This window comes from Oryx dammah, unplaced genomic scaffold (assembly GCF_014754425.2).
Source record: "Oryx dammah isolate SB20612 unplaced genomic scaffold, SCBI_Odam_1.1 HiC_scaffold_25, whole genome shotgun sequence".
In the NCBI taxonomy this organism is placed as follows: Eukaryota; Metazoa; Chordata; class Mammalia; order Artiodactyla; family Bovidae; genus Oryx; species Oryx dammah.
Window position 1 is genome coordinate 37,081,174 of NW_024070209.1, and position 20,663 is coordinate 37,101,836.

Sequence of the window (20,663 nt, forward strand, 5' to 3'; positions counted from 1 at the left end):
GGTGATGGACAGGGAAGCCTGGCGTGCTGCAGTCCATGGGGTAGCAAAGAGTCAGACACGACTGAGCGACTGAACTGAACTGATATTTGTTCTAGCACTGCTCATCCTTGCAAAAACTTTAGGAATAACTTGAATATTTAAACAATGTAGAATGTTTTTAAATGACAGGTATTTCCCCATTTAGTGGGAGAAAAATGATTACAGAACAAATTGTACCATACATAACCCCCAAACACATACACACCAAAACCACTCTGTGAAGTGATAGCTTCCCTCTTCCACAGACCTTCTAAATTTTCTACAACACACACACACACACACACACACACACAGTATAACAATACTAAAGCAGTAAAAAAACTAGAAAAAATCGCTAATGAATGACTCAACATTGGGTTTCAACTAAGTTTAGAACTGAAAAGCAGGGAGGCTTCCTCTAATCAATAGGTCTCTCAATTGATAACACCCAAGTTCCCTTCTCAGGATTTTTTTTGGGGGGTGGGTTTAAGTAAGGGGTTTAGTAAGGCATGTTTCAAGCAGCAAGATTTCTTCTTCTCTCTACCTGAATGTCAGTATAAGCATACGCCTGTATCCACATACTCAGTAACCTTAAGCTTTGAAAGAAATTGAAAGTGACTTAGCAACAGTAGAGAAAGTCCTAAACTCCAGAAATCGTCCTAAGTCAATCTGTCTTGCCTTACAATCAAACTAGGTTTAAATGCTAGAAAACTTCTGTCCCCATTCTACACAAACTTCTCTCAAGGTTCACTTACAGCATGTTAACTGCCAAATCCCAAAAGCACTGGTAATAATGGGTAGTGTTGCACATTTCTAAAATTCAATAGGGTCCACAGTCATTCCTCCATCTTCACATTAAATGACTTCTCTGTAGTGTTTTAACCACCCATTCTATTTTCTCTTGAAAAATCTCTCCCTCCTTAAGATCAGGGAACCGGCAGGATACTGCTTGGACTCTAACTTCCCTATCTTCCTGGTCCACACATCCCCACTGTTTCAATAGGTTTCAGGATTTCCTTACTTAACCTTCTGTTCTTTTTATGCTAATATCCTCACAGTATTCATCTGTCTCACTTTGCATTCAATTCTCAATTAGTCATTCATCATTAAGCCTGTCATTTCACTAAGCTTCAGTAAATTTCCAAAATGGAACTTGGCATCATTTCTACCTACTTTAGCTCTATTTCTACTGACACTAAAGCATGAGCACTGCCAAAGTTTCACTCTGAAATTTCATGTTGTCCTCCGAGTCCCTCCCTCTCCCTAGTCCCATAAATCTATGTCAAATGTCAAGTACTCCTCTCTAAGTTTCTCAAACCTGCCACCCCCTTTTCATTTTTATTTCAGGCCAAATCTAGGCACTATTTGCTTTAAATGTGGGCACAAATACAGTCATCCCCTTCTGCCTCTAAGTTCTTCTCCAATTTATCTTATATAGCACCCCAAAACAGTCTTTAAAACTTCCAAAGGCTCTTCACTCCTTTTATGATAAAATCCAAAGATTGCAGTGTCTTCTGCAATCTGACTCAAGAGTATCTTTTCATTAAACCAGAGAACATCAACACTGGTACACCAGAAATCATGCAAAAGAGGAAAATGAAGACAAAAATAAGGTTAAGTTTCTTACTCTGGCCAAAATCACACACAAAGAAAAACCACAGAAAGAGAAACCTGAAAACATAGATTGGGGTTTCCTAAATGTGTCTGATTATCACATAAATGGTGTTATAACCCTAGTGTCAAGATGCTTAATATATTGCCACACACTTCCCTTGGAAGTTCTGATTTGGTAGACCTGACTAGGATCACAGGAATCCATACAAAAAAGAAGGTAACTCTTCTCTTCAAGGAACTTTGAGGAAACCTGACCTAGATCTTACAAATCTTCTACATTCTTTAATCATACCAATCTTATCTTGCAGCTACTATCCTATAAACATTCTGTTCTACCCAGAAAGCCCTATTATACCTTGTTTAGTGGTTAAATCATTCTCCCACCCCACCCAAATCTCCAAACCTACCTATTCCTTCTATTTTGGGCTCTTTAAAATCTTTTGACTGTCTTAATCAGTGCTTTTCAAATCAACCTCAATGGTCAAGTACTTCATAGATTTCATTTGTTATAAGTATTCCACTAAGAACAACAGAAAACCCAATATGAAAAATATGTAAAAGAATATAAATTATTAATGTGGGGCTTAGCCTGAAAGATAAAATGTCATCAACACTAATCAGCAAAACCAAAAACAAAACCAAATTTTAAACACTGAAATCAGAATATCTCATTTCTTTATACCCTTATATATTACCATCATTAGATGTGACAACTGGATGGACAGGGGTGGTAAGGGAGTAGAAAAATATATGTATGGGCTTAAGACTGTTTTTTGTTTAGCATACCTAGAGAGCTTAGATTAGATTCTTTCCTCTATTGTCACACTTTTCATAAAATGAAGAAAAACTCATTCCATGGTAGTTTCAGCTTCTCACTGATTTCCACTTAAGTCATAACCTCTAATCTGCAACATTAAAATTATCTGCTGATAAACACTAAAATATAACTTAACAAATGAATACGAACAATAGATGAAGTTAGTCTTCCCACACAAAAAAGCCAAAGGCAGGCACTAAAAAAAGTATCAGGCCATTCCACTTACATACAAAATGAGGCTCTCCAGAGATATTTCAGAATAAATTTGATTTTATATATAGTGCCTGAAATAATCAAAATAAATCTCTGGTATAATATGGATTATACTCGATCTTAATTTCTCCAATATCAAAGTATTCCTAAATTAGTTCAGCAAATAAAGAACTTAAGACGTTGTTAAATGGTCTAACATTCAAATTATTAATACAGAGACTTAACGGTTGCTGAGTAGGCTGTGATGTGACTTTTCACTTATTTTTAAAGTCTATATTTATTGTATTGTTACCCCTACTGATGTTTTTACTTAACAAAACCTAATAAAGCAATTTACTTTCACTTTCTAATGCTAATGGTCAGAAGGATGAATAAAAATCCTTCTCTTCATTAAATTCATATGTAAGGAAACCATAAAGGTAAAAAAAATCCAGCTATATTGTTTTTTGCTCTTTAAGTGTTAACTATAAACTCTTCCAATGTCTCAATATGACCTCAACTTTTCCCCAAAATACTTTACTGACCAAATTTTTAAAGATATTGTAATTAGCTCCACATACTGCTTTTAGAAACATTTACCACCAATCCTGCTAACAATTTTGCTATAGAAATATTTTAATTATAAAACTTAAATGTGGCCAAAAAATTGCTTGTATGGAATGTCTAATCAGACTACTTAAAAACAGCTCTAACAATTTTTAAAATAATTTATTATAAGGTCAGATATACAGTCTGATATACCTTTCTTTTTCCTTAAAATGGCACATTTAACCATCTACATAATAAAATATTTTTAAAATATTCATTACACTCATGAGCTTAAATTCTTACACAACCCAGATCCACTGAGACTTGAAAGGATCTGGGCTTTCAAGGGGGAGGAAAGGGGATCAAGATCACTGATTGGTTATTACAAGGACAAAGGTTACTGATTTAAATATAGACACACAGTTAAAACTACTGTGTATATATTTTAAACGTTTTAAGACATACAAAATTATAATCTAATTAAAAGGTAACTGGTAATAATAACTTTAAAGGTTCAATAATATTTCCAAAGAAGAAAACAGGCTTAGTGCAAACACAGAATCTTGCTACCTACAAATCTTTGGATAGAATTTCAACTATACCAAGTTAGCTTTAAAAAAAAAAAATACTGAGTCACAGAAAATATGTCATTATGGAATACAAACATGCCTATGTAGATTTATCACACCTAAGTGACCAAATGAAATTCTGTTAAAAGGACATTATTTAAAACATGAAAGATTTAAGAACAGAACCTAATCAACGACAGGACTGCAAAGACGAAATAGACTGCCAGTGAAACAGAACAGCGTGACATTTTCTCATACACAGCCAAATGCAAAAACATTTGAAATAGCTGATTTAATCCTTTACTCTTAAACCCTTATCGACTTCATTTTCAATCCAAAATAGATCTAAATTGCAAAGGTTATTCATAGAAATACATTACTGGTCACATAAAAAATGAACAAAAGATTAAAAGCAGATATACCCTTGTCCTTCCAATTTTTCTTCTGACCGTCCATCTCTTGTCACGATCTGCCCTACAAATGCAATTATCAATTATGCATACCAGCAGAAAAGCTGCAACTGCAAAAATCTACCCCCTGAGACATGAAATACCCGTTTCCTCAACCGAAGCCTGCAGTCTCCTCTGCTGCACAACTGCAGCAGGACTGAAGTCACCTGACGCCTTCTGGGTGTGGAACAGTCTGACGCAGTGCAATCTGTAACTAGGCTACCAATGCCCAGGCACTACCGCCTTCTTCTATCTGCTTATTGTTCTAGTCTTTTGCTTGTTGCTCACACCCAATGGAGCTACTTTTGTAGGGTGGGGTGGGGTGGGAGGCAAGCTACCAAAAGAAAGGAAAGAAAAGGGGGTTGCTCTGGCAGAGTTAATCACTGAATATATCTGTAACACACTTGAAGACCACATTCGGTTTTTGGTTTTTTTCTTGACAAGGGAATTATGCTGCTGCTTTCCAGCCTCATTTAAAACTTTAAAATTAATGATTACCTGATAAGATAAAAATAGACTGATCCAAAGAAGGGTAACAGCTTAAATTTCAAGTCTTGCAAATGCATTCTCTTTTTACTTTCTCCTAAATTATCAGCATTTTGCACCCTTATGAGGGTATGACAAGAGAATTAAAAGTTAAATTATTACTGTTTCTTGAATATAAATTAAATAGAAAAAAGTTTTTATTCTATTTCGGCAATCTATTTCTAATGTAATACTATTTTTTCTTCTTTTGCAATTACAGAAATCCAGAGACTTGCAAATATACACTTATTCGTAATCACCACCTGCTCCAACTCAATCTTTCAATAAATATCTATTAGACACCACTGCAGGTACTATTAATAGACTCTTTGCTTGAGGAGAAATATTCACATGCTAATTATATCATTTGCTTTGGGAAAGTGACATAAGACCAAAATAAAATTTTACTGATAAATACAAAAACAAATCTAAGGAATTTCCAAAATTTTTATTATAAAATTATAAAACTGACATTCATTCCAGTACAGAATATTTTATCTTTACTAACACTTCACAACTGGTTTGACTAACGCTATCATTTGACTTTAGCAGGAAAGGCAACATATATTTTTTAATGCTTTATATGCTGAAGTATAAAGAATGGAGCCTATGCAGGAAGCTACATACTTCAGAAGATTAGCTACAGTGAAATAGTATAACATATATATATGTTTTATATATATATTATATACATAAATATGTTTTTATATATATATATATACATACATATTAGAACTTGCTGTAAAACTGGGGCTTCAAAAAACCCATGATCATATCAGAAGTGGCCTGAATAAAGAACTCAGTTCTTTCCCTCTCTGCCTCTCTAACTCCAAACACAAATAAAGCGAAGCAATTTTTAAAGAGAGTCTAGTATTCTGATAAAAAGTTAATATTTAACTTTAAATTCTCCTCACTGGACCCTTGGATAATGTGATATTTGAGAACACTGTCACCAAGTCATATCACAGCTGAAAATCTCTGGCCTCTTCCTGCAGTAGTTAGAAATGCCAAACTATGCACTAACTATGTAACATTTCCAAAGCAGTATTTTCTAATAATGAATTCCTTAAGACTGAAGGCCAGTAACTACTTTAACATTAGAATAATGCACTCAAAAACATCGCCCAAACACTGCTTTCAAGTCAGAGATTACTACACTAATAGGAGAGGAAAAAAAGAATTCTTGAGACAAAAGGTATTTACCATTCATATTATTCACATCTTCTGCTACTTGACTTGGTTCAGTCTAGGATTTCAGACAGCAGAGGTCTGTATTTTGGAGTAGGCAGCAATATGTAAGCTGTAAGACCTCCCAGGCCACCTCCTGCAAGATAGTCCTCCTTTTCCATTTCTTTCCTTCCTCTAATTCTGAACCCCAGAAAAACTCAAGTTTTTGTTTTGCTTTGTTTGCTTTGTGATGTTTAGAGATGAAGACAAATCAGGTGAGAAAGAAGGGATCGTTTGGGTTGAAGTGCTACTCTCTAAACTGGCAGCTGCTAGTATACAATTCTTAATAACTAAAAAAATTATTTCTACTTTCTAGCAATGGACAATAGGAATTTGTAATAAAAAAGTTATAGTTACAGAGTAGTTTTAAACTTACTTCAAAATTTAATTATTCTGAGCTATACCAAAGTATGAAACTAAACATATGTCCCATTACTGAAAGGGATTAAAGTATAATGCTTAACACCATACGCTGTAATATAATGCCCTCTATGGACTAAATTATAGCACTTCAGCATTAATTACTGAATTGAACCTAAGATATGAACAAAGACTGTATTCTAAAAAATGAACAAGCTAAAAATAACCAAAAAATAATGAACATTCTAAGATCTATAAACAATTTCATATAAGCTGCTAAAGATGAATGCTACAAACCATAAAGAAATTGAAAGTGATACTATTCAATGAGAACTAAATAAATGCTGATTTCTTATATTATAATCCAAAATAGATAATACAAAAGATCCAAAGCATTTTAAAATTTGGAATTAAATAGTCATTAGGTTTTGAACAAATCTTTGAAAACTTTTAAGTTTTCGCTGAATATATGTTTGGGGGAATCTTCAGGGTCACTTCATAATGTTTATCATAGCATGATTCAAGCATTTGTTTGATTCAATATGCTGTGCCTGAATTCAAAATCCTCTTATATATAAAGTCATTTTCAAAGTCATTTCTTAGTGTGAAGCAAATATGCACAACTCACTAAACTCCTTTGCCCAACTGGATATGGTGGATTATAGAGCATTCCACAGATACTCTTTTCTGTCTCCAACACTAGATGGCACCAATACCCACAGTACAGTTGACTGTCCAACCCAAGACATGCAATCTGGCAAAAACTACTCAATTTTCCAGCTCTTTCCCAGGATTGATTGGCAGTCAGGAACTAGATCAAAGTACCATGGGAAAACAAAAATAACTCCAACACCAAAAAACATGTGGAATAAAACAATCTCTGACCAGAATTCAAAATCAATTTCAAACAGATCGGAATTAAACATAAAGAAAGAAAGTGAAGTCGCACAGTCATGTCTGACTCTCTGCAACCCCATGGACTGTAGCCTACCAGGTTCCTCAGTCCATGGAATTTTCCAGGCAATCGTACTGGAGTAGGCTGCCATTTCCTTCTCCAGGGGATCTTCCCAACCCAGGGATTGAACCCGGGTCTCCTGCACTGCAGGCAGATACTTTACCGTCTGAGCCACCAGGGAAGCCCAAATTAAAAATTAAAAATGAAGCTATAAATTAGTAAATAAACTAAAGGTTATAAATATTCCCATGTGAAAACTGAAAATATCCACTAAAAAGTAAAATAAAATTTAGAAAACTAAGGGAAAACTATAAAATGACAAAAATTTGCATCTTTGTTCTGTAAACAAAGAACTCTCAAAATCAGAAAGAGGTGATTCTAAATTTTAAATGGGCAAAGGGGATGAACAGGCACTTCAAACAAGAAATACAAATAATCGATAACTATGTGGAACACGTTCACTTTCATTAATAATCAAAGATCAAAACAGCAAGATAGTTACTTTAACCTGTCAAACTACTAAAGGTTTTAAAAAAAAAAAAGCCAAGTACACAATGTCTGGAAGGATACTTACGAAGCCAAGTCCTAGTAAATGACTCTAGGAAGGTACACTAGTCAGCTGGTTAAGAAAGGGAGAAGACTTTACTGTAATTATACTCTTTGAACTTTGTATAATGTGTAAGTCATTAACTATCAAATTTTAAAAAAATATTAATAAATATTAATTGTTGGTAATCAACAGAGCAATGGGTTTTCTAACTATTAGAAGGGCAAAAATTAGTACAAGTCCTGACAAGGGATTAATCTCCAAAATATACAAACAGCTCATGCAGCTCAATATCAAAAACCAAACATCCCAATCCAAAAATGGGGAGAATTAAACAGACATTTCTCCAAAGACGTAAAGATGGTCAGCAAACACATGAAAAGATGTTCACCATTGCTAATTATTAGAAAGATACAAGTCAAAACTACAATATCACCTCACACCAGTAAGAATGGCCATCATCAAAAACAAAAAATCTACAAACAATAAATGCTGGAGAGAGTGTCGAGAAAAGGGAACCCTCCTACAGTGTTAGTGGGAATGTAAATTGGTACAACCATTATAGAGAACAGTATGGTGGTTCCTTAAAAAACTAAAAATAGAACTACCACATGACCCAGCAATCCCACTACTGGGCATATACCCTGAGAAAACTGTAATTCAAAAGGACATATGCAGTGTAATGTTCACGACAGCACTATTTACAGCAGTCAGACATGGAAGCAACCTAAATGCCCGTCAACAGAGTGGATAAAGATGATATGGTACATATATACAATGGAATATTACTCAGCCACAAAAAAGAACAAAATAATACCAGTTGCAGCAACATGCATGGATCTATAGAGATGATCATGCTGACTGAAGTAAGCCAGAGAAAGACAAATATCACATACTGCTTATGTGCTTGCGTGCTAAGTCACTTTCAGTTGTGTCCAACTCTGAGAGATCCTATGGACTATAGCCCGCCAGGCTCCCCTGTCCATGGGATTCTCCAGGCAAAAATACTGGAGTAGGTTACCATGCCCTCCCTTCAGGGAATCTTCCCAACCCAGGGATCAAACCCACGTCTCTTACATCTCCTGCACTGGCAGGCAGGTTCTTTACCACTAGCGCCACATGGGAAGCCCCAAATTGATTATATGCAAAATCTTATTTTTTTAAAAAAAAGGTACAAATGAACTTATTGACAAAACAAAAATAGAGTCAGACATGTAGAAAACAAACTTATGGTTACCAGGGGGAAGGGATAAATTGAGACTAGGATTGACATATGCATACTACTACAATAAAATATATAATAAGGACCGACAGCATAGCACAATGAGCTCTACTCAATACTCTATAAAGACCTATATGGGAAAAGAATCTATAAAAGATTGGGTATACACATAACTGATTCACTTTGTTGTACACTTGAAGCTAACACATTGTAAGTCAACTATATTTCAATAAAAAATTATTTTGCAAAAAGTTAGCCCAATATCTGAAACACAGCAGAAGCTCAAAAGGTATTGTGTTTACTATACCTAATTTGCTATGCAACCTTGGGGAAATTTCTTAACATTCCTGGACTTAGGTTTTTTCATCCATTAAGTGAGTCCCTCTTTCAGATTACAATGAAGACTACATGAGATGACTTATGTGAAAGTTCTTGGTGCTTAAAAGATTTCCCATAAATGGCAGTCCCTCCTTTCCAGGTAAAATACAAATAATTAGGCTCTTCTTGGCCGTTCAAAATACTTAGTTTAAAAACATCCCAAATAAGAACAACACCTAAAACTGAAAGTGAACTGAAACAAATCTAACTTTATTTCAAATGAGTAGTATAACCACACTGGAGTGGGGGAAAATGGAAGGAAAAGGGAAAATAAAACCAATCCAAGTAACTGCGCAGGGCTGAGGCAGGTTGTCAAGTGGATTTGAAAAATAATCCTAAAACATTCTAAGACTATTTCAGATGCATTCAAGGATTAAACAAATTAATAAGTGTGAGGAGTCATGTTCTCACTATAGAAAAGTGTTAAGTCACTCAGTCGTGTCTGGCTCTCTGCAACCCCATGGACTGTAGCTTGCCAAGCATTCCCCTTCTCCAGGGTATCTTCCCGACCCAGGGATCAAACCCGTGTTTCCTACATTACAAGCAGATTCTCTACCATCTGAGGGAAAATACAAATGTGAAATGAAGGAAGCAAGAAACAGTACTCTAGGAATGTTTTGGATCTGGAAGTATATATAAACTCATGACTTCATAAATACATGGATGTACTTATGTTTATTCGTATGTGTGTATACAAGTATTTCCCTCTGTCCTTTGAAAGGGCTAAAATGCACAGATCCCACAGGAGCAAAGTACAACTCTTCGTGTTTTGCATCCAGCTCTTGATCACTGAAAGCAATCAGGGACCCTTGGAGAAACTGCTGACTTTGTGTCTGGGACAAAGTGGGCAAAAGATGAGCCTACATTTCATTATGTTAGAAAGTAGGAAGTGTTTCCCTCTTCACTTAAAAGGATAGCTGCATGTAACTGAGCCAACTCGAAGGAGAGCCCTTCAAATCTGGGGCAATTTATAACCAAAATAATTTAAGTATAGTAATGATTTGTAAACCATTAGGGGAAAAGAGAAATTCATGGATCCATACTGATAATTAATTAGTCAACTAATGGAAAAAGAGATATCTTGCTAAGAGTAAAACAGTGGTATTGATTGACAAACGTGGAGGAAGTTTTAGAACTGGAAAATCATCTTTTGTAAGTTTAGTGGTAAAGAATAAATCAACCAAGATTCATCAACAGACACTAAATCTAGGGAAAGAATTTTAATAAAGGACAGGATATTTGCAGTGTCACCCATCAGCTGTCACAAAGGACAAGAATCATATAAGGAAATCAGGAACCACTTGACCAAATGGCCTAGATTAACCTCATCAATGAAGGACTGATGGATAGTAGGTACCTCCAGATTGACATCATGAGAGGGGCACTACACCATCTTCATTTTGGCCATGAATCATAACCTCAATCTAATCACTAACAAACATTACACAAATGCAAAAAACAAAGAAACAAAAAAAAACAAATTTTCTACTAAAACAAGAGAAGGGAAACGGCTTGTGTTCTTCAAAAATGTTAGTCATTAAGAGAAAAACTGGATATGCTGCAGATTAAAGGAACCAAAGGCAACATAACAATATAAAACGTGGCTCTAGACTGGATCCTATAGTAGAGGACACTAGGTCAACTAACAACTGGAATATGAATGGTAGATTAGAAAAAAGCACTGCTATCAATGTAAAGTTACAAAGTTAATAGCTGTACTGAGGTTATGTAACAGAATATCCCTTTTTGAAGTATTTAGGGGAAACACAGAATGTACAGAACTTATCTCATGGGCTCTGGAAAAAAGGGTGTATTTATGTATCCATTGTCTAGTTATCACTAGAGAAATATCAATAACCTCAGATATGCAGATGACACCACCCTTATGGCAGAAAGTGAAGAGGAATTAATTGATGTGATCCCTAATCTAGAGCCAGACATCTTGGAATGTTAAGTCAAGTGGGTCTTAGAAAGCATCACTACGAACAAAGCTAGTGGAGGTGATGGAATTCCAGTTGAGCTGTTTCAAATCCTGAAAGATGATGCTGTGAAAGTGCTGCACTCAATATGCCAGCAAATTTGGAAAACTCACCAGTGGCCACAGGACTGGAAAAGGTCAGTTTTCATTCCAATCCCAAAGAAAGGCAATGCCAAAGAATGCTCAAAGTACCACACAATTGCACTCATCTCACATGCTAGTAAAGTAATGCTCAAAATTCTCCAAGACAGGCTTCAGCAATACGTGAACCGTGAACTCCCTAATGTTCAAGCTGGTTTTAGAAAAGGCAGAGGAACCAGAGATCAAATTGCCAACATCCGCTGGATCATGGAAAAAGCAAGAGAGTTCCAGAAAAACATCTATTTCTGCTTTATTGTCTATGCCAAAGCCTTTGACTGTGTGGATCACAAGAAACTGTGGAAAATTCTGAGAGAGATAGGAATACCAGACCACCTGACCTGCCTCTTGAGAAATCTGTATGCAGGTCAGGAAGCAACAGTTAGAACTGGACATGGAACAACAGACTGGTTCCAAATAGGAAAAGGAGTAAGTCAAGGCTGTATATTGTCCCCCTGCTTATTTAACTTCTATGCAGAGTACATCATGAGAAACACTGGGCTGGAAGAAACACAAGCTGGAATCAAGTTTGATGGGAGAAATATCAATCACCTCAGATATGCAGATGACACCACCCTTATGGCAGAAAGTGAAGAGGAGCTAAAAAGCCTCTTGATGAAAGTGAAAGAGGAGAGCGAAAAAGTTGGCTTAAAGCTCAACATTCAGAAAACGAAGATCATGGCATCTGGTCCCATCATTTCATGGGAAATAGATGGGGAAACCGTGGAAACAGTGTCAGACTTTATTTTGGGGGGCTCCAAAATCACTGCAGATGGTGACTGCAGCCATGAAATTAAAAGACGCTTACTCCTTGGAAGAAAAGTTATGATCAACCTAGATAGCATATTCAAAAGCAGAGACATTACTTTGCCAACTAAGGTCCGTCTAGTCAAGGCTATGGTTTTTCCTGTGGTCATGTATGGATATGAGAGTTGGACTATGAAGAAGGCTGAGTGCCAAAGAATTGATGCTTTTGAACTGTGGTGTTGGAGAAGACTCTTGAGAGTCCCTTGGACTGCAAGGAGATCCAACCAGTCCATTCTGAAGGAGATCAGCCCTGGGATTTCTTTGGAAGGAATGATCTAAAGCTGAAGCTCCAGTACTTTGGCCACCTCATGCGAAGAGTTGACTCACTGGAAAAGACTCTGATGCTGGGAGGGATTGGGGGCAGGAGGAGAAGGGGACGACAGAGGATGAGATGGCTGGATGGAATTACTAACTCGATGGACGTGAATCTGAGTGAACTCCGGGAGTTGGTGATGGACAGGGAGACCTGGCGTGCTGCGATTCATGGGGTCGCAACGAGTCGGACACAACTGAGTGACTGAACTGAACTGAAGTGAAAAAGCCTCTTGATGAAAGTGAAAGTGGAGAGTAAAAAAGTTGGCTTAAAGCTCAACATTCAGAAAACAAGGATCATGGCATCAGGTCCCATCACTTCATGGCAAATAGATGGGGAAACAGTGGAAACAGTGTCAGACTTTATTTTGGGGGCTCTAAAATCACTGTAGATGGTGACTGCAGCCATGAAATTAAAACATGCTTACTCCTTGGAAGAAAAGTTATGACCAACCTAGAAAGCATATTCAAGAGCAGAGACATTACTTTGCCGACTAAGGTCCATCTAGTCAAGGCTATGGTTTTTCCTGTGGTCATGTATGGATGTGAGAGTTGGACTATGAAGAAGGCTGAGTGCTGAAGAATTGATGCTTTTGAACTGTGGTGTTGGAGAAGACTCTTGAGAGTCCCTTGGACTGCAAGGAGATCCAACCAGTCCATTCTGAGGGAGATCAGCCCTGGGATTTCTCTGGAAGGAATGATGCTAAAGCTGAAGCTCCAGTACTTTGGCCACCTCATGCAAAGAGTTGACTCACTGGAAAAAGACTTTGATGCTGGGAGGGATTGGGGGCAGGAGGAGAAGGGGACGACAGAGAATGAGATGGCTGGATGGCATCACTGACTCGACGGGCGTGAGTCTGGGTGAACTCCAGGAGTTGGTGATGGACAGGGAGGCCTAGCGTGCTGCGATTCATGGGGTGGCAAAGAGTCGGACACGACTGAGTGACTGAACTGAACGGTCTAGTTATTTACAAAAAGAGATCATAAATAATAAAGCAAATGGGGAAATGTTAGTAGGTAAATTTAGATGAAAAGTATAAGACATTCTTTGTACTTTTATTTTTGCTATTGTTTTTAAGTTTGAAATTACTCCCAAATGAAAGTTGTTTTTAAAAAAGCAATTATCTTAAAAACTCAAGTGGTACCATAGGTTTTCTAAAAATTCAGCTTAATTCCAGTCACAGGAAATTTAGCATCTAATGTGTAATAAACCCTCTTTTAACACAGATTGGTTTTTCATTTTAGTTCTGAATAAACCTGATGTTTCTTTTCACCGAGTCCCTCATGGACAGTTTGCAAATCTGTCCGTAGCTTCGAGTGAGTAAGTTTCTACATACTGACCATAATATCCAAATTGCCCCCAAAATATCAAAACAGGATCTAGAAAACTTTTATCATATTTATATAAATGAATAAGTCTATATGTTTACTCACATTTGCTAACTCTTAACTTTTAAAGTAGCATCTCTTTGTGAAGCCATTCCTAATATCCCAAGGTAGAGAGAGCCTCTTTGTGCCCTTAGTATTGTTAATGATCTTCCAATCATTATACATTTATATCCCTGAACTGTCACTCTATGCCAAACTGAGATTTCCATTCGTCATCTGAGAGAAACATTTCAATTGTCATCTGGTAGTGCTATCAGTTAACTATTCAGAAGTTTCACTATATGGGTCTAAATTTAGTAGTATAAATTTAAGCAATTATTAAAATATTTTAACTTAGATATTTCTATTTAAAATAAGTGGAAAGTGAAAAATTAAAATGCCAATGATAATCATAATATATCTTAAGCAAAAAATAAAAACCATCAAAGTACCAAAAGCATAAATCTTCAGTTACAAATCTTTTTTAAAAAAATAAAGAATATATATGACATGCTCAGCCTCTAAATAATGAGGTACAGTGAAGCAAAAAGTAACATAATGAACGTTCATAATTATGAACTGAGAGAAACCAGTATTTACATTTTATTATTAAGTATACACTTTGAGGGAATTCCCTGGTTGTCCAGTGGTTAGGACTCAGTGTTTTCACCACAGTGGGCCATGTTTAATCCCTCGTCAGGGAACTAAGATCCTACAGGTCATGTGGTATAGCCAAAACAGTAAAAAGAATACAGCTTGACTGAACCAGATAAAGGGCATGAATATAAAAAGCAAAGAGAAGCTTTAAAAAATGGTCCAGATTCATAAGTAATCAAAAAAAATTCAAATTAAAACAAAAATGTTTCCTTTATTTTTCAAAATGGCAAAAATCATTTAAAAAATAAAAAAGCTACCACTTGTTGAATGCCTATATATGCCAGGTAATTTCTAGGCCTTTTTAAAAAGAACATTTAATAAACTTTTTTATTTTACAATAGTTTTGGATTAACAGAAAAATCACAAGAATATTACAGAGAGCATATACCCTGTACTCAGTTTCTTATTATATTACTATGGTACACTTGTCATATATAATGAGTCAATAGTGATACATTTTCATTAACTAAAGTCCATGTTTTATTTGGGTTCTCTTAGCTTTCACATAATCTCCTCTTTCTGTCCTAGTATTCCATCTAGGCTATCACATTACATTTAATCATCATGTCTCCTTAGTTTCTCAGACGTCATTGTTTCTGATGACCTTGACAGTTTTGAGAAGTACTAGCCAGATTATTTTGTAGGATGTCCCTCAGTTTGGGTCCAGACTATCAGCATAGCTTATCACTGTGGATGTTAACCCTGGCACCTGGCCGAGGGAGTATTTCACACTTCTCCACTATATAAATGACTCTTTTTCTCCCTTTTCCATGCTGTACTCTTGGTCATACTGAGTGAAGTCAGACAGAGAAAGACAAATATCATATGATACCGCTTTTATGTTGAATCTAAAAAAAAAGTGTACAAATAAACTTATTTACAAAAATGAAACAGTCATAGATATAGAAAATAAACTTGTGGTTATGTGGGGGGGCGCGGTTAGGAAAGGGGAAGGATAAATTGGAAGGTTGAGATTAACATTTACACACTACTACATATAAAATAGATAACTAATAAGGACCTAATATATAGCACAGGGAACTCTACTTAATATGCTATAATGGCCTATATGGGAAAAGAACCTAAAAGAGAGTGGATATATGATATATAGAACAGATTCACTGGACTGCACAACCTGAAATACAATAGTGTTTATCAACTATATCCCAATAAGTATAAAAAACAAAGCAAAAAATACATTTTGATAAAATACCTTTTTATCAAGGGAAAAGAAGACTAGCATTCATTTTTCTCCTAATTAATTTTATCTAAAAATAAGGCATCAAAGTCTGCATCACATTTGGCTCATCTCCTTTGCTGATTAAAATCAGTCTTTTTTTCCCCCCAATTAAAATTGAATCCTGCCTATAAATGTCATTTTAAGAAAACAAAGAGAACAAGTTGGAGATAATAAGTTATCTGAGCAAGTTTAATTTTCATTTAACACTGATTAATGTTTTCACATTTAAAAGTATATTCAGTATTAAGATACAGAAATTAAAAGAAAAAAACACCTAGATCACAAACAAGGATGCAGAAAATCATTAGCCCTCTGAGAACAGAGATGACCATTACAACTCCCTTCCTTCTGACAAATCCTCGATCCTTATCTTAACTAAGCCTCTCCAGAATTTGTTAATGTTGATCAATTCTTCCACCTGTAACCCTTCCCCCGCAGTTGATGTCTGTGGCTTTAACTACTGCCTCGAGTCCACAGTAAATACATGCATACAGTTAAGGTCTCTCTCAAGAGCTTCCTATGTATAATCTCTCTCATTCTGGGATGTCACATAGGTACCTTAATTACAACATTCTCAGAACTGAATTTTTAATGGTCATCTGGTGACTTGGATGAACCCAGAGTCTGACACACACAGTGAAGTATGTCAGAAAGAGAAAAACATATATATGGTATCTAGAAAAATGGTACTGATGAACCAATTTGCAGGGCAGGAATAGAGCTGCAGTCAGGGAACAGACTTGCGGACACAGACGGGAAGGAGAGGGTGGGACGAACTGAGAGTGGCACTGCCATAGAAACAGGACCGCGCTAACAGATAACTAATGGGAAGCTACTGTGTAACATGAGGAGCTCAGCTCCATGCTCTGATGACCTAGAGGGTGGGACAGGGCTGGGTGGCAGGGAGGTTCTAGAGGGAGGGAATATACTATACATACAGCTGATGCACAGCAGAAACTAGCACAATACTGTAAAGCAATTACACTCCAATTAAAAACCATTTTAAAGAGGCATCTGCCTTGCACATGAATAATCTACAGGCAATATATACTACTATGTCTAATAAACACTGAGCACTCTTAAAAAAAAAAAACTGAGCGTTTTCTCCCATTAAACCCACTTTATTTTCTCATGTTTCCAACTCAGTTTCTCACACTGCCATCCATGTATGTGCACATGAAAGGAACCCAGGTTCCCCAGAGTCAGCTTTAACTCCTCCCCTTAGCTTCATGTCCCATTCCAATCAAACACTATTACTTACGTCTCTGTGCCCATCCCATTGCCTTAATGCTCATGATCTCCCCTTTCTTTGATTATAGCAACAAACTGTAAACTGGTCTCTGCCACCAGTACTACCTATCTCCAATGCCTAAGTATATTCAGTAAATTCATAGTAATCACTACATATTTTTATAGAAAACACATCTAAATTAGGATGCTAAATAAAAACAAATGCACAAGTTACTTTACACAAATCAGGTATGTGGGAAATGTGGAGTCACAAGAAAAAAATGAGAATTAGTACTTTCCAGGAGAATTAATAGCATACCTCAATGTACACTTCAACAAAATGTCTAATACTCAATATGCTTAACTTTATACCTATTACTGGCATTACTGCATCATACTGAAATAGTAGAGACAAGTAACAGAAATGTTCTTTCCTTAAGATTTTAAAATGAAGATATTTCTGGGAAAACAAAAGTAAATATATCTGAAAATACTTCGTTTTTAATACCTCTTGCTCTTGATGCTATTAGGAAACACTAAAGCAAAAGAGAAGAAAGAAATAGCTGTTGAAGTCAATTCTAATAAAATTTTATTCCAGTTCTGTAGTGCAATATAAAAATTACCAACAAATAATTAATGGCAAGTTAAGAGCAAGAGTGAGGGATGAGTGCAAGGGTGGGGGGGGGCACTAAAACCTTTAACTGAGCCAGTAAAAAGAATTCTTACTGATGTGATATATTTAGACCCTATAAACATAACACGCTACACAAAAGGTAGAATGTTCCATAAGTCACAAGGTGGCAAGAAAGCACACAATAATGTATGGATTGATTACCTGAAGTTTTACTCAGCTCTGCTGAAAATATAGCAGATGGTGATCTTCGCTCTTTTTCTGTATCAGAAGGAAGTTTTTTCTCAGCTTCTTTCACAAGAACTTTGGGTTTTTCTATGCTGCCTATCTCTGCTTGAGCAGCCAAAGCAGAAACATCTGGAGGCAGTACGGGCACCTTTGAAACATCATCCCTATCTTTGGAGAACTCATCTGGGACATGAACTTCTTCCTCTTTAGGTTGTGTACTCTTGAAAGAAAGGTCATGGGGCAATCCTGCACGAGCCAATGACCCAGCTACATCCTGGATGTCAGCAATTTCACTTTTGTGGGATACTTCTAGGTCAGTGTATTCCCTGGCTAATGTAGGAGAAGAATCTGCTTTAGAACTGACAAGGGTAGGGAACTCATCTATAATCTCAATTGGAGATGAATCTGAAAATGTTTCACTTTCTCTTAGGTTTGCTTCCTGAGCAATGAATAAGCCATCACTTGAATAAACTGCAGTATTGAGCTCCTCCATCTGCAAAGGTATTTTCTCCTTTTGGGTCAATGCTGAAACTTCATCAGGTGCTAAGGTATCTTTTGTGATGCCTAAACTGGGCTGAAAAGACTCCAAATATGGTTTTCCTCCCTCAGGTGGTGGTGAAGCACTGAGTTTTCCCTTATTTTCATGTCCTGTCACTGACTCAGATGAAATTTCAATGAGATTTTCTTTCACAAGTATTACAGCTTCATCTTGTTTTTGTGGAACTTCGGGTATTGAATCATCACTAAATAAGTCAACTGGTTCAGAATCAGGGGAGGAATCTTCAACTAGCTCAGAATGCTCGGGCACTGGCTGTGCAACTTCTGCTATTTCTGAATAACTAGAGAAATCTGGAGTTGGTTCAGTAGAGATCTTTGTTTCTTTAATTAAATCACATGCAATAGATATATAAGGAGCTTCTGTTTCCTGAACAGCTACACTAATACTTTCAGGCTCTGTGATTTCTTCATTCATTCCCAATTCTTTTTTTAGTGATACATTCATGGCCTCCTCATATGGTGGGGGATTTTCAGGCTCAAACTTCATGCTTTCATAATTAACTGAAGGAGGAGTTTCTAATGGTGATGAACTGAGCTGCACTGCAGAAGCACCAGCACTAGGAACTACAGAATTTAATGGTGCTTCCATGACAATGTCAGGCAAAACTGGTGAAGGAGTAGCTTCAGATTCTTCAAAAGATGGGCAAAGCTGTGTTACGGGGTAAAGTGACTCCTGCACAGCTTCTGAAGTTTGAACCAGGTCCATTTTTGTTTCAAAGGCAATTTTTGTACCAGTAGCGTCATTCAATTCACTCTCACATGCTTCCTGAACCAAATCTGGGGTTAGACCTTCAGGCATGTTTGCCACTGCTTCCTGGGTCACCTTTGACACATGATCTGTTGTAACGTAATCTGTCTTGGACTCCTGTGCTGCCACAAGGAAAGGATTTGATGCTTTGGCGCTTGCATTCTTCTCTGTTACAATTTGTGCCTTTTTTTCTTCTATCTTTTTTTCATCTGTCTTATTTTCCGAAGTATGATCTTCCAACAAGGGGAAAATGTTTGCTGAAACATTCTCAGTTGTTGGGTTAAAGGGAGCACATGTGATGTATGCTCCTGAACCACCTCTTATAGCCTCTGGTGTACTGGGAAATGAAGTGTCGTCATTACTGCTTTCACTATCTTTTTCACGATTTGTTTGTTCAAGGCTATCTGAAAAACGTTTCTTATCCACTTTACCTTCCAATTTGCTCTCTATATTACCTTCAGCAGCCAAAACATCACTATCTTGCTTGTAAGTATCTTTCCCTTCCCATACTCGCTCAAATGGTTTGAAGTCTGCATATTCCTCCCTCATAGAAGCTTCTGCTGCAACTCCCTTTTCATTAAAACTGTCCTTTGTTTTTTCCGGAGACAGAACTCTATCTTCTTCTTTAACGGATTTCGTAAGGACTGTAGATAACTCCTGCTGAGTATGAAGGATGTTACGACTAACTAAGTCCTCTTCTTTATCTTTACTCCTCACAACTATTTCGGCCCTAGGACTCGCTACCGTTATGGCAGGTTCTGCTTTTTGAGAGCCACTGAATGATGATTCCATTTCTGAGTACTCCAATTCTGAAAACTCGGTTAAATTTCTCTCTACAAATGGATTTTTTGCCTTCTCTGAGAATGCTTTAGAAGCTTCATTTGAAATTTCTGGAAGTGTTCCTTCAGTGGGTAGTACTGCTGGTAAATCACCAAGGTATTCACGTTCTTTAAAAGAAGCAGCTGAGAGAGGAGGTAAAGAAGGAAGAGAAGCAGCAGTTTCAAGCAGGACAGATGGAAAATCCTCTTGACCAGCAGAAACAGTGTTACCTGGCTGCTCCTTCAAATCCATAATTTTTTCTGTGACCGTGGACAGAAAGGAAAGTTAGAGAATGCCAGTGCTCTGATACTAATGCTCAGAGTTAATGCAAGTTTTATTACAGATTCAAAAAACAGTGTTAGTAAAGACCTACTGTTAACTAAAATGCTAATAACATTTAGTTTATAAATAATAATCAAGTAGACTGAATAATTATTGAAGAAATTAAAGCTATGGTCAAAAAACATGTGCACAGCTATAAAGGCAATTATATGCCATGCAATGACATCAAGTCTTTGAGAAATACC

The 20,663-nt window shown here is 36.6% G+C and overlaps 1 protein-coding gene across 3 annotated transcripts in view; it reads right to left on the reverse strand.

Moving 5' to 3' along the window:
- RTN4 (reticulon 4) overlaps nt 1–20,663 on the reverse strand; it is a 74,286-nt gene that overhangs the window by 31,121 nt on the left and 22,502 nt on the right. Inside the window, exon 3 of one of the 3 annotated variants that reach the window (XM_040224845.1) lies at nt 17,988–20,396. The exons of 1 other annotated variant lie outside the window; for it this stretch is intronic. In XM_040224845.1, the coding sequence (XP_040080779.1) occupies nt 17,988–20,396 (2,409 nt within the window). Of the gene's footprint in view, nt 1–4,181; nt 4,477–17,987; nt 20,397–20,663 lie in introns of those variants that run through there. One more of the 3 variants, XM_040224848.1, reaches the window with a different exon arrangement.